The sequence below is a fragment of the Bos javanicus genome, chromosome 24, assembly GCF_032452875.1.
Source record: "Bos javanicus breed banteng chromosome 24, ARS-OSU_banteng_1.0, whole genome shotgun sequence".
Lineage (NCBI taxonomy): Eukaryota > Metazoa > Chordata > Mammalia > Artiodactyla > Bovidae > Bos > Bos javanicus.
Genome location: NC_083891.1, coordinates 50,158,053 through 50,171,794, shown reverse-complemented (window position 1 = coordinate 50,171,794; position 13,742 = coordinate 50,158,053). Strand labels below are relative to the sequence as shown.

The window sequence follows — 13,742 nt, the reverse complement described above, 5'->3', positions numbered from 1 at the left end:
CTTCTGAAGGGCCCAGTGGATTAGGTAAGAAGAAGTCAGGGGCCTTGAGAACGAGTGTCAGTGTGGCCGGGGCAGCTCTGATCTCTGCAGCTGCTGGTGTGTTTAGCTGACCACCATGTGGGGTCTCAGCACCAACCGGACCCTGTGGCTTCAACATCACACTGCGGGCCCAGGGCATCACGGGACCTGGGAGAGCTGAGCCCCTAGCTGGATAAGGTACGCCGAGAATGAGTTTATCAGATTCACCGTTTGTGCCACTGTCCACAGAGAGAATGGAACACAGAGTGGGGCAACTTTGATGGAAGGAGGAGGCAAGATGAGCCAGAGAGTAAGACTCAAATCCTGGGAGGCCTCCCGGGAGTCCTGAGTAGAGGGTAGGGAGGGGAGGAGGTTAGGCGGATGGCGGGGATAAAACGGTGCCAGAGGCAAATTCACCAGCAGCACATTTTTTTTTTTGGCTGTGCTACACAGCTTACAGGATCCTAGTTCAGCCAGGGATTGAACCCAGGCTGCGGCAGTAAAAGCTTGGAATCCTAACCACTAGACCACTGGGGGAGCTCCCCAGCTGCACAATTATAAAGCCACAGAGTTTAGAACTGGATCATCTAATCCAACCGCCTCCTGTAGAGCCATGAATCATTGGTCATGGCCACGTGGCAGAGGCAAGACTAAGAACCGGACCTCCCCTCTTTCTCGCACCCTCCAGCTTCCCCCTAAGTACTGAGCCCAGTCCTCTGATTCCACTGGGCTAGGAATACCCTCTCGAACACCGAGTGTTCTTGAGGATTCCAAGGACCACCTGTCTCAGTCATTCCAGCCAGACATACCTTGTGTGAATAGTGCTGATCAACGATCCTTGCCAACCCAAAATCCCCAATCTTGAGCACGAGGTCCTCGGTGCTGATGAAGATGTTGGCGGGCTTCAGGTCCCGGTGCAGCACGTTGGCAGAGTGGATGTACTTGAGCCCCCGGAGCAGCTGGTACATGAACAGCTTGGCGTGCTCCTCGGTCAGCGTGCCCTGCTCCAGCAGGCGTGCCAGGTCGGTCTCCATGTACTCCTGGACGATGTAGGCCACGCTGAACTTGAACAGCTCGCCCTGCAGGTCGGTGCCCTGGGGCCCCAGCACCTCGTACACCTTCACGATGTTGTCGTGGTCCAGGCGCTGGATAATCTTGATCTCCCGGAGCGCGTGCTTCCTGCTGCGGGCGTCACTCAGGGTGATCTTCTTCACCGCCACCTTCCGGCGGGCCCTGCTGTCCACGGCCGACAGCACCAGCCCGTTGACGCCGAAACCCAGGGGCTGGAAGTCAACGAAGCGCCCGCCCAGGTCATAGCCATAGACGCTGGCGAGGCAGCCGCCCTTCTCGGCCATGGTTGGCTCAGTGGTCAGGCGCTGCCCGTGGGACAGAGGGGCAGTCAGGAAAGACCAAGTCCCAGCTCCCGGCTTCCCCAGCCCTCCTCATTCTGTCAAGTCCCAAGGCTGAAGGATGCCTTTTCTCCTGGTGATGTCACTGCCACCGGCTCTCTGGAGACAAGAGTGGCATCTGTCCATACCCGCTGAGCTGCAGAAGTTGGAGGCTCAGGCTGTCCCCTTAGCCTTGCCCTGGGAAGGCTGTCCACCAACTCCTATGTGCCCTGAGCCTCCCTGGAAGCTTAGAATGGCTCATGATTCTTTCAAATACAGTATTTTGGAAAGAAAACCCAGTCCCATTATCTATGTGAATGGAAAGTTTTCTCTCATGATGGACCACAAAGTAAAGATGCAGAAACTCTCCCGTTTAAATCCTTTGTTGTAAGAGGTTCCTTCTGGCTCAAATGTGCAGCCGTTGCTGAGCTATGTTCCTTTCCTTTTGAAGGTCCAAAGTCTAGTGGTATCACAGCCTCTGGCAGCCTGGGAGCCTCTGGCAGCTGCCCTCCCAGTCCCAAGCAGTATGAAGGGATCCCAACAGTGGATTGAGAGGCTTGTAGGGACTTCTCTGTACCTCTGCCAGCGTTCCTTTCTACCAGCTCCTCTCAGATTCTGAAACCCAAACCAGTCTGTTGAATGTTGGTGAAGAAAGCTGGAGAAATTCAAGCACCTTTCATGAACTCTACACCAAACTGCACCTGAAGTCCCAGACCTGGGTCTCACCTGCCTGGCCTGGATCCTCCGGAGACTTCAGAGGCAGGCAGTGTCCTCTGTCACCCCCTCATCCACATCACCGTGAAGGAGATTGTGTTCTGCTGGACCCAGAGAGGCTGGCAGGAATGCAGCATCTTTCAGACCGAGTCTCCTTCCCTGTCAAAGAGACAATGTTGGGTAAATTTCCACACTTCGGCTTCCAACACCTTCCCACTTGGGTGCCTTTTGTTAACCAGCCCAAGTGTTATTTGATCTGTCCAGCCAGCTGAAACATTGCTTGCTCAGGGGATTCCAGGCTTTGCACTGCCCAAGCCACCCAGCCTGCTGTGTGCAACGCTCCCCTGGAAGAGAGAGAAGATGGATTGATTTGATAAGATCATCAGCTAGTGTGCCTTTAATGTAAATGCCTTCTCCCCGAAGGTTAACATGCACAAGCTGTGGGTGGCAGTGATCAGCTCTGACTTTTGCAAAAATCATTCATTATGCCCTCCAAACACACAGAGCAGCACTAGCGGAGAAGGGTAACAGTAAAAAGGAACTCATTGCAGACGGAAAATAAGGGATCAATAAATTTGTTTTTCTACTTGGACCCCTTTTCTTCCTTCTTTTGCAAATGTCTTTGAATATTTTGAGAGAATTTGCTAAACACAGATTCAATTATTTGTATCTCTTTCTTTCCATGTAATAGCACATGAATGCATACATACAAACTATAAGGAAATTTTATTGCCACCCTAGACAAGGAACTTTCTGCACAGCAAAACAGGACATAGGCTTCTTAGCAGGACAGTAGCATTGGCACGATGAACTGTATTCTTTCTGATAATGGGGACCTCGCTCTAAGGGGTCGAGAAGAGTCGGACACGACTGAATGACTTCACTTTCACTTTTCACTTTCATGCAACGGAGAAGGAAATGGCAACACACTCCAGTGTTCTTGCCTGGAGAATCCCAGGGACGGGGGAGCCTAGTGGGCTGCCGTATGGGGTCACACAGAGTCGGACACGACTGAAGCAACTTAGCAGCAGCAGCAGCAGCAACTCTTGAAAGCAATGAGTCAGATCATATCCTGATTGCCCCCTGGTGGTTCCTGACTCAAATTGCAGGCAAAGGACTTCACTGGGGAGGAAAAAAAAAAATGGCAAAAATAGCAATTCAGATCTCTGAAGAAAAGACAATATTATAGCTTCTTAGGGAGTCACAGGTTTCCTAAGTTTGTTAAATCTACACATATACAGAGAACAAATACTGTATCCTGTGCAGAAGAGTGAATCTAGCCAGGGCTGCTGCTTCATTCTCTTCATACTGTAGGGTCCCCTATAGGGCTACGTACACATCTGAACTTTGCAGATGGTAAATGAAGCAAGACAATTGTCAACTCAATGCTCTAAAATTAAGAGGACAAATTAGAGGACACAAGTGATCTGAAATGGTAAACAATCAAATGCTCTCTGCTGCTGCTGCTGCTAAGTCGCTTCAGTCGTGTCCGACTCTGTGCGACCCCATAGACGGCAGCCCACCAGGCTCCCCTGTCCCTGGGATTCTCCAGGCAAGAACATTGGAGTGGGTTGCCATTTCCTTCTCCAATGCATGAAAGTGAAAAGTGAAGTGAAGTCGCTCAGTTGTGTCCAACTCTTAGACCCCATGGACTGCAGCCTACCAGGCTCCTCCGTCCATGGGATTTTCCAGGCAAGAGTACTGGAGTGGGGTGCCATTGCCTTCTCCGAAATGCTCTCTAAAGACTTCTAATGAAAGGAATTTGCCAAGAATCTGAAACATAATAATTGCTCAACAGATATTATCTGTTGCTGCTAGTCTTAAAAATTCCCTTTACTTGCATAAGATGTACCTGCTATTCTGATGTTTCATCAACCTTCAGTAATTCTACTGTACATGTTTTTATTGGGCCCAGCCACAAAATAATCAGAATTTCAGATTGGGAAGCAACTGTAGCAAACAAGTCCAGTGGTCCTTAACTGAGGGTGGTCCTGCCTTCTTTGGCTACTCTGACAAGGAGTCACTACAGGCCTTTAATGGGCAGAGTTGGATTTGCTAACCATCCTGATGAGCATCTCCACTGAGAGACTGCAATTCTAGTCCGAGTTCCCACTTTGGAGATAAGGGCACTGGGGCTCAAAGAACACCAGCTTAGTGCTTCTAGCACAGACAGGGTCAATAAACACTTGAGGAATTGATAAACACCATTCACTTTGAAGATTCCAAGCCAGTTAGAGACAGTGCTAGACCACCCACTGAGTCAATCTGTGGCCTGTGCAGTGAAGTCCACTTGGTCACCTAATTCGGGGGAACAAAAGAACCACCTGGGGCCCCATTCCATCCCTCCTCCAATTCCTGCTGCCCAAGTCAGGGAATAGAAACTAAACTGGAACTCCTTTCACTTTCCACCCATATACTTGGCCTGGTTCCCAAGGGCAAAGCAAACAGAGGCAATTGTATATTTTGCTTTATGAGGGGAGACGCTGAAGCCTTCTTCCCTTTCTGGCTCCCACTGGGCAGTAAACAGAGACGGGAATGAGCACCTAAACAGGGAGATGACATCACCAGCAAGCTGCAGGCAGGATTTGTTCCAGATCAGCTGCAGTGCAGATAATCTGTGGATAATTAAGAGGGACTTTATTTATTTTTAAAACTCTTTCTTCTTCCTCTCACAGGCAGAGGGGCTGTCGTGTGTGTGTGTGTTTGTGTGTGAGTGGTCTGCTCAACAAACTATTGGCAGGTACCTCTTCACCTTGGGAAGGCTCTATTCCAGCTACTGCACTGTTCTCATAGCCTCTAAACACACTCTTTTAACTCCTGCCTTGCTTCTTTGCTTGCATCTTCCCTGTTCCCGAAATGTTCTGCTTCCTGCCCACTTGTTGAAACCCTGTCCATCATTCTGAATCCAGATGAAGTCTCACTTCCTCCCTGAAGTGTCTTCAGTGACATTCCAATCTTTCCTGAACTCCTGTACATTCGTGTGTATATACTTTATTTGACATTTGCCATATACTAATCTGGGCTGTTATTTAACTTTTTGTACATGTCCATCTCTCAACTTGACTTTAAGCTTCAAGTCCAGGACACAAAGCAGCACTTAGAACATAATGGATTGGAGTTACTTTCGGTCCATTTGTTGCTTCTACAAAGCCGCAATGGCCAACTTCCCAAGACAGCCAGCCTGCCCTCCCTTCCGTGGCTGCCCCAATGCAACGTGTTCACTGCAACAGGACTCTTCACACAAGCCTCAGCTGCTCAGACAAACCAATATTTCTGAACTTAGATGCTGCCTCTCTTAGCATTTCAACACAAACCAGGCAGCCCTCGTCTGACTATTTCTCAGTTCCCATTTGAGTTTACTGTGATTCATCCCTTCTCAAACCTCCTATTTTCTAAGTTTTCCCATATCATTCCCCTATAATTTCTACCATAAACCCTTTGCCTTTCCCCACAGGTGGACTGATTATGAAACACTGATTACCTACAAAGTCTCAGATTAGTGGTTCTTTTCTGGCGTGGGCCCATCAGGCCTGGGGAGTCCCAGACCCCACACCTGGATGTGCCCTCCTGGGCAGAGGGTGGATGGCAGCTCTTGATGTGATGAAGCTTCTAGAGCAAAGCACAGCTGTTCCCAATTTGGAGGTGGTGGCTCAGAGCTGCTCTGAATCACAGGTGTGATTCGGAACTGGGGAGCTGGCATTCACCTTGAGAGGCGGAAAGGTCATGGTCCAATTGTGCTCAAATGACACTCAGGGAGAAGAATGCATGTAATTCTTCCAAGGGCAGCAAGGCTCCCATGATTCCATGGGGAACGTTGTAATAAAACACACAAATGGAAATCTCTACCCCCGAACTCCGTTCAGAGGAGCTTCTCCTCTCCACCGATTTCTCACCAACTTTCCACCAATCTCTTATTTGAGGCCAATTAATTATCCTCTCACGCATTCAGCTTTTAACATGTAGAGGCAAACCAGAGACGAGCTGGTGTGTGCCAACTGCCCCTTTCGAGGACTCCTGGGGCTCTGGTTTACAAAGTGGCTTTGGAAAGTCTAAATTTAGACTCACCTCCTCTGATCCTCCCCAACCTCACATTGGCAGCTTTCAGCAGGAACTATGGCCCCCAGCGAGGTGCTGACATTTCCCAGACACTGCTTTCTTCCCACTCCTGAGCATCTAAAATCTTACAGGAAAGCCTCCCCCAGCGGGGCTGATGTTTACCATTGAACAGGCTATCCGCTGCACAGTTCCAGGTGCTGTCATTCACATCACAGTCGAGTCTGCCTGACTCAAAGCTTGGTGATCCTCATTGCTGTAGTCTATGTGAATGAAGTGCCCTAGCAGAGACTGACAACTCTTTTTTTCTATAAAGAGTCAAGAATAAATACCTTGGGCTTTATAGCACCATCTCTGGTACAACTACTCAACCCTGTCTTTGTATCACAAGAGCAGCCACAGACAATACCTAAATGAATGTCATGGCTGCATTTCAGGAACACTTTATTTACAAAAATAGGTGGGGGGCTGGGTTTGGCCAGGGGGTAAGTTGCTGACCCCTGCTCTGGATCATGTAGGAACATCTTCTAGCTTGTTTCCAAGGAGGCACTGAAGTATGCCATAACCAGGCCCTTCCTACCCTACCTCATTGACCCTCGGAGCTGCCCTAGGCCCCAAGCCTGCCCTCCATAGGAGGTTCCCTGGGCTCCGGACTCCATCAGGCTTAGTTCAGCTCATCTATAGGTTGCATGCCCTCAGGACCCAGCTTTCCAACAAACTACCTACCAACCCTTTGATGATTCTATGGTGCTGTTGATGGGCCTCACTCCCAAACCCACATGCATTTTCACGGAGGCTTTCTGGGGAAGTGGCGAAGACAACATGATGAAGACGGGGTACCTACACACAGGGAGGGTTCACGCTGGGCCAAGGGGCTGACATTAGTTGGTTGGGTCTCACAAGAGCCCCTTGGGATTGATATCATTCTCCCACGAAGCCCGCGAGGGAAACAACTTTCCCAAAGCCATACAAGCAGCCAGAGGTGAATCTGGGGGCGTAAACATGAGTCTGTCTGCTGCCAAAGTCCACACTTTTCGTCCCTGAAACATATTAGCTGAGCCCAAGTAAGTGATTCCCACCAAGAACTATCTAGGCCCAGTGTGACATCCCAGGACTAATGAAGCACAAGTCTGGGGGAGGCACAACTTGTGGTTCTCAAAGCACAAAGCAGCCCCTTTTCAGCACATGTTCAGCTCTAGTATGGAGATCACAGGTAATCAGCCCACTTGGTAAAAAGAAAAATGGAGAAGTAAAACATTGCAATGAGATTGGGTGAAAGAAAACCAAACCAAACACAAAGCCAAACCAATAAATAAACAAAACTTCTGCTAGGTTCAAACAACCACAACCCTGCCTTCCAACCAGTACCTGACCTCTTCTCTAACTGTAAACCTCAGATGCCAGAGCCCCTGGCTGCAGGGACTGGCCATCCTAGAGGGAAGCTGAGCTGAGCATCCTCCCAGCTGGTCCCATAGCTGCCACTGGCCCCTGCCCAGGAACTACTCCCACTTCCTCCAAAGGAACAGAGACCAAGTCTGGGTCAGCCACTGAGCGGCTGAGCCCAACTCAGGGATGACCCGTGGTTGGATGGGGGCTCTACAGCAGAGCTTCTCAACATCAGCACAATTATGATTAAGTCATTCTTGGGGCATCCCTGAAGGCTCAGAGGGTAAAGAATCTGCCTGCAATGCAGGAGACTCAGGTTCAATCCCTGGGTCAGGAAGATCCCCTGGAGTAAGGGAATGGCAACCCACTCCCGTATTCTTGCCTGGCAGACCACAGTCGCAGAGTCAGACACGACTGAGCAACTAACATTTGCACTTTCATTCGTGGCCGCAGGCCTGGCCTGTGCACTGTAGGATCCCTGGCCTCTACCCACTAGATACCAGTAGTGTCCCCTAGTGGTTGCAACCAAAATACCTCTAATCATTGAAAACCATCACCAGTGGAGGAGGCACAAAATCATACCCGGTAGAGAACCAATGGTCCAAAGCAGCACTCTCTAGCAGAGAGAGCATTGTCAGTTTCACAGTAGAGTTACTTGTTTCCCAGAGCTCAGGGGGGCTCCCAGGTGGTGCTTAGTGGTAAAGAACCTGCCTGCCAATGCAGGAGACATAAGACATGTGGGTTCAACCCCTGGGCCAGGAAGATCCCTTGGAGAAGCACATGGCAACCCACTCCAGTATTCTTGCCTGGGAAATCCCATGGACAGAGGAGCCTGGCAGGCTCACAAAGACTGAAGCAACTTAGCGCAACAACATGGTACAGTATTACCGAAAATTTAGCAACCCTAGCTCTGCCCCACTAAATGCCAACAGCACCCCTGGTTCCTGTGACAGCCTCACTGCCAAAATCCCAGAGGGTGATGACATCTCCCACACGATCCCCACCGACTGCCAAAATCCCAGAGGGTGATGACATCTCCCACACCCATCCCCACCGAGGGCCATAAGTCTAAGTCAGTCGTGCTAATTCAACTCCCATTTGACAGTGGGTGGTTTAGAGGTGTCATATGATCTAATTCTGGACAATAGCCTTATAGCAAAGATCACTGGAGGGACTTCATTGAAAAAGTTCTTTCCTTACTCCCTGTCCTTAGATGCAGTTGTAGGATGCAGTTGTGGTGTCGGTGCCACAGCAGCTATCTTGAGACCATGTGGGGACAAAGCCAGCACACTGGAGTTGGCAGACAAGCATGGGGCCTTGCAGACGTCGCTGAGTAGCTAAGCTAAGACTGGAAATGCTTGCCTCCAGCTTTCCTGCCAAGTGAGACGGTCAAGTTCTATTTTTGTTTAAGGCATTTTTTACTGGCTTGTTTTTAACCTGAAATACCTGATAGAAAGTATATGGTTGGTCTAAGTGGGAAATAAAGAGATGTGGAACACATGGCTCCTGACCTCAAGGAGCTTATATTCCTACAGGGAGAGCAGGCCCACATAACAATTACAGAAACGGTGCAAAAATATTCGGGGGCCTGCTTCATGCTTCTACAAGGGGAGTAGGAGTTAGGACCAGGCGGGTCAGTCAGAGAAGCCTCCTGGAGCAGGGGAAGGTCCCCACCTCCTGGCTTCAGGTGCTGTGGAATCCCCTCTCCTAAGTGTGTATGAACTTAGTGGCTCACTTTAAAAAAAAAATTATTTTTTGGCCACAACAAGGCATGTGGGATCTTTGTTCCCCAACCAGGGACTGAACCCGCATCACTCTGCAGTGTTAGCATGGAGTCTTAACCACTGGGCCAACAGGGACGCCCCCTGACTCACTTCTACGGAATATGGTGGGAGTAACGGGATGTTACTTCTGAGATCGGGATACAGGAAGACTGTGGCTTCCAGCCCACAGGCACCAGCTAAAAGCTGGGCCCAGATTTCTGACCCAGAGAAACTGTGTGATGTCAAGTGCTGCTTAAGTTCGTTAAATGTGGGGATGTTTATTGTAGGCAATAGGTGACTAACGGAGGGGAGGGAGCTGGAGGTCTCAATTTTTGACATGGCCAAGACGGAAAAGGGGCAGACTTGGCCTGAGACCTTGCGTCTACCGGGCAGGGGTTCCTGGGTCAGAGCTGGCTTAGATCCCATCAGATTCCAGAGCCAGACAGGACCCTGGGGAGTCAGGGTTGCTGGGGAACCTTACCTTTCTTTATTCACTGACATAACCCCATGGGTGAGTCCAGTGTCTGACACACAGTAAGGATTCTATAAATAAATGCCAGTTGACATAGGGATGGCTACCTGCTTGCAGTAAGATTAGGTTATGACAAAGTATAACCCATGTGGAAAGACAACTGCCCCTGAGCCCAGATTAGAAAGCTTTTTGAATCCCTCCAGGGAGGAGTGGGTAGAGGAAGCTGGTTAGGGTTAGGGCGAGCCACAATCCATGGGGTCACAAAGAGTCAGACATGACTGAGTGACTAACACACACACACATACACAGGCGGTGAGCTGGGGATAAAGGCGGGGCTCAAGCAAGGATGCCACCCAGACCTCAGAAGAGAGGTGACACGTGGCCTCACCAAGGAAAGGGCTGCTGATCCCGAGGCAGTGATCACTGGGTTCTCTCTGGTTTTTAGCACCGAGCCTCTGTGCGTCTTGCACTAGGCAGCTGCCATGGGGCACCCAGGAATCAAGGGGAACAACTCTTCCTGGTCTTTTGACTCTTGAAGTACCACTCCCTCGACCCAGGAGGTGAACAGGCTGGGGGGCGTTCACGGGTAGAAAGGAGCCCGGAAGCCCTTTCTGTTTGTGGGAACCCACATGCAGGGGCAGCTGGCTCTCCCCAGGGTCGACACCCATGATGCCGACTCAGGCTGCAGGTCCTACGCCCCAAGCCTCTCTCACCCCCAGGACCACTCCAGCCAAGGTCTTCAGATACCCCTTCACACACCAGCCAGCAGTTCAGCCACCAACCCCAGGCCCAAAGCATTGCTTGGCCTAAAATACACGTATGTCCCAAGCGGGGAGCCACTGACAGGCCTGGTCCCCAGGCCAGGCCCTAGTGAGCATCTTCCCCTGAGATGTGCAAACACCTTCACATCCCCGCGAGGCAGTGATGCCACCAGCCCTGGCTGGTTTCCCGTTTACAGCTTCCTCCAGAACATGCCAGTGGGGATGCCAAGTGTAAGAAACAGGAGGGGAACCTGTTTTATCATCATCTCCTTGAGGGGGGACGGGAGGAGAGCTCCAGAGGGGCTGGAAGGATAAAAGGAGCGGAGGGGACATCAAATTCTGGGGTTATCGCCTCCCCCAGAAGCAGACTCTGGAAGCATTCAGTTCAGTCTCTCCTCTGCCTTTTCTCTTGAAAATTACGTAACCAGCCAGGGAGAACAAAGGCTTCCCAAGCCTCCCAACAATACTGAAATAGCTCGGAGAGAAATTCCAGCGACCTCATTGGAGCTCCAAAGCCCACATCGGTGCAGAGCTGGGGGCGGGCAGTCTGGGTCCTCGAGTGGTGGGGAGTGGGTGCTGGTCGCCACGGGAACAGCATGGGGGCAGGAGCTGCACCTGCCCAGGCTCGAGGCTGTGAGTGTGACTTTCAGATCACAAGTGTGTGAGGCTATGTGTGTGTGCCAGCACTGAAATCCTTCTGATTTGACACAACTCCTCCATTTGACCTTTATCAACGCAAAGGAAAAACTTCTCATTTTTTTTTCCTAAGGAAGAAAACCTGGGATCGCAGAAGATGTTGGCCTCTTTCAAAATCTAAATCAGGACAGCTCTGACTTCAGTGGCTAAATAAGGTGAGCCCTTTGGGGCTTGCTTTGTTTGGACTGTGTTCTAAAGGGCAGAGATCCCAGCCAGGGTCTCAGCCTCTCCAAAGCAGAGCCTGGCTCTTTCATTTCTCCCACACTCACACCAGCACCCACTGCATGGTGCCCACGGGCCACTGTGCCTTCCTGAATTCTGGGACTACTCTCTCTGAGCCCAGACTTCATGAGCCATCGTGGTCCCTGGAGGAGTTCAGTGTTCAGTTCTGACTGTTCCTGCCAAACGCTGGGGCCCATACAGGGAGCCACTTCCTCCCTCCCTGTAGGGCCAGTGGATGGCAAGGATGCTGAAAGATCCCTGGTTTGTAGCTAAAGGATACAGCGTTAAGTTATCTTGCCTTTAGATCAGAAATGGCAACTTGCGTCACGTGTACTACTATCAACCCACTTTTGCACCCACAGCAGATGCTGATAACCAGTGATCACCCCTCTTTCCTGACGAGCCAGGAAGATGAGAACCCTTCTCCATCAGCATTCTGAGAGGCCCTGTCGACGGCCCACAGCTGGTGCTCAGGGCAGAGCCTCTCTGCGTGGACGGGCAGGCTCTCTCTGAGCTCCTGCCCCCACTGGGATCAACCCCCACCGTGTTCCCCAGGCACGCAGTCTGACTTGCTGGTGTTTATTGAGGGCCTACTATGTGCTGGGCACCATCACACACGGTCAACAATGTTTGAGGCTCCATGGCACATGGCGGGGAAGGCATAATTATTCTCAATGTGAATAAACACGGCACCAGTGATTTGTGCAGGGCAGGCACCTGTCCCCTCCCCTCCCTTCCGTGTCGAGAGAAGTGAACTGACTTGCTCAAGATCACACACTAGATGAGGTTGACCGCACTTCCTGATCCAGGCTTGGTTGCAACCCTAGTGCATTCTGTCATCTCCTATGGGGGCTCCTGCCATGAAGCTCCCACCGCCATCCCTCTCACATTTGAGGACTCACTTTTGTTTCTTTAGTCTCCCCACTTCCTTGGAGGAGAGGCCTTGCTCCTTTAGATCACCTTGGAAACTGGCATCACTTCTAACGGTCTCAGCCTCTGCCTCATAGCTTCCTTGAGCCCACTCACCGGCCATCCACTGAATACGTCATCTTCTCTCCTGCCTCTAGGCCTCCATGCATGCCATTTCCTCTCTTCCTCTGGCTAATTCTTACTTCTCCTCTGGGTCTAAGCTTAAATGCCTCTTCGTCCAGGAAGCCTTCCCTGATGCTTTGTTCCCTCTCCAGACTAGCTTATCTGTCAGGCTGTGTTCTCCCCTCTCATACTACTTTCTCCCTTTTAGTCTGAGCTTTAATCTCTTGTCTTCAGTGTTTGATTGGAAGCCTGGAGAGGCAGTGGCCCGTGTGCATCACTCTGGCCCCGATGCCTAATTCTTAACTTACTTAATAATAAATAATATTTGGGCAGAACAATCTGCCTGCAATGCAGGAGATCCTGGTTTGATTCCTGGGTCGGGAAGATCCCCCAGAGAAGGGATAGGCTACCCACTCCAGTATTCTTGGGTTTCTCTGGGGTTCAGATGGTCAAGAATCCTCCTGCAATGCAGGAGCACCTGGGTTTGATCCCTGGGTTCGGAAGATCCCCTGGAAGACGGCATGGCAACCTTCTCCAGTATTCCTGCCTGGAGAATTCCCATGGACAGAAGAACCAGGCAGGCTACAGTTCATGGGGTCGCAAAGAGTTGGACACGACAGCAACTAAGCACCACACAGGGCAGAACAAATGGATTCTGAGAAGCCCTATGGTCCAGAGTATCATTTACAAATTCATATTTGTGATACTCACTTCTTTCCTCCTCATGAGAGATGCCACCCAGATGCAAGAATTTCACAAGTTTTTTCCATGATTCGAATCCTGTGTGCAGTACAGTCCCTTTAATAAACTTCACTGAATTCTTGACTTCCTTTCATGGGTCTGCTTCCCACCCAGGCACCTGGCCCACTGTCCTGTGGACATGCCACAGGCTACCCCCTACTATTCCCACAGAGGCTAATCATTTCCAGGGGTTGCGCTCAAAGGTACAAAGAAATCATTCGTAGAGCAGAAAGAGTGTTCTCTCTCCTGGTGATTGCATCCCCCTTTCCCAAGTGACAGAAGAGCTGGTATTCTGACAGCTCAGATGACAGCAGCAACCGCTGGCCCACATGGCACTGTCACAGCTGAGGAGGAGAGCTGTGGGCTGGGAGCCGGGAGGCCTGGGTTCAAGTCTTCTCACTGCCTGGGTGCTCTCCAGGAAATGGGAAAAACCAAACTTCCCCACCTCCAGATCACAAGAAACAAACCTCAGGTATTTATAAGCTACTCAGTCTAT

General features: G+C 50.7%; 1 protein-coding gene across 4 annotated transcripts in view; it reads right to left on the bottom strand.

Annotated features, from left to right (window-relative positions):
* MAPK4 (mitogen-activated protein kinase 4) overlaps nt 1-13,742 on the bottom strand; it is a 172,899-nt gene that overhangs the window by 60,736 nt on the left and 98,421 nt on the right. For 3 of the 4 annotated variants that reach the window (XM_061400210.1, XM_061400211.1, XM_061400209.1), the window contains exon 2: nt 828-2,279. In XM_061400210.1, coding sequence (XP_061256194.1) covers nt 828-1,373 — 546 coding nt within the window. In that variant the 5' untranslated portion in view covers nt 1,374-2,279. The remainder of the gene's footprint in view (nt 1-827; nt 2,280-13,742) is intronic. The other variant, XM_061400212.1, reaches the window with a different exon arrangement.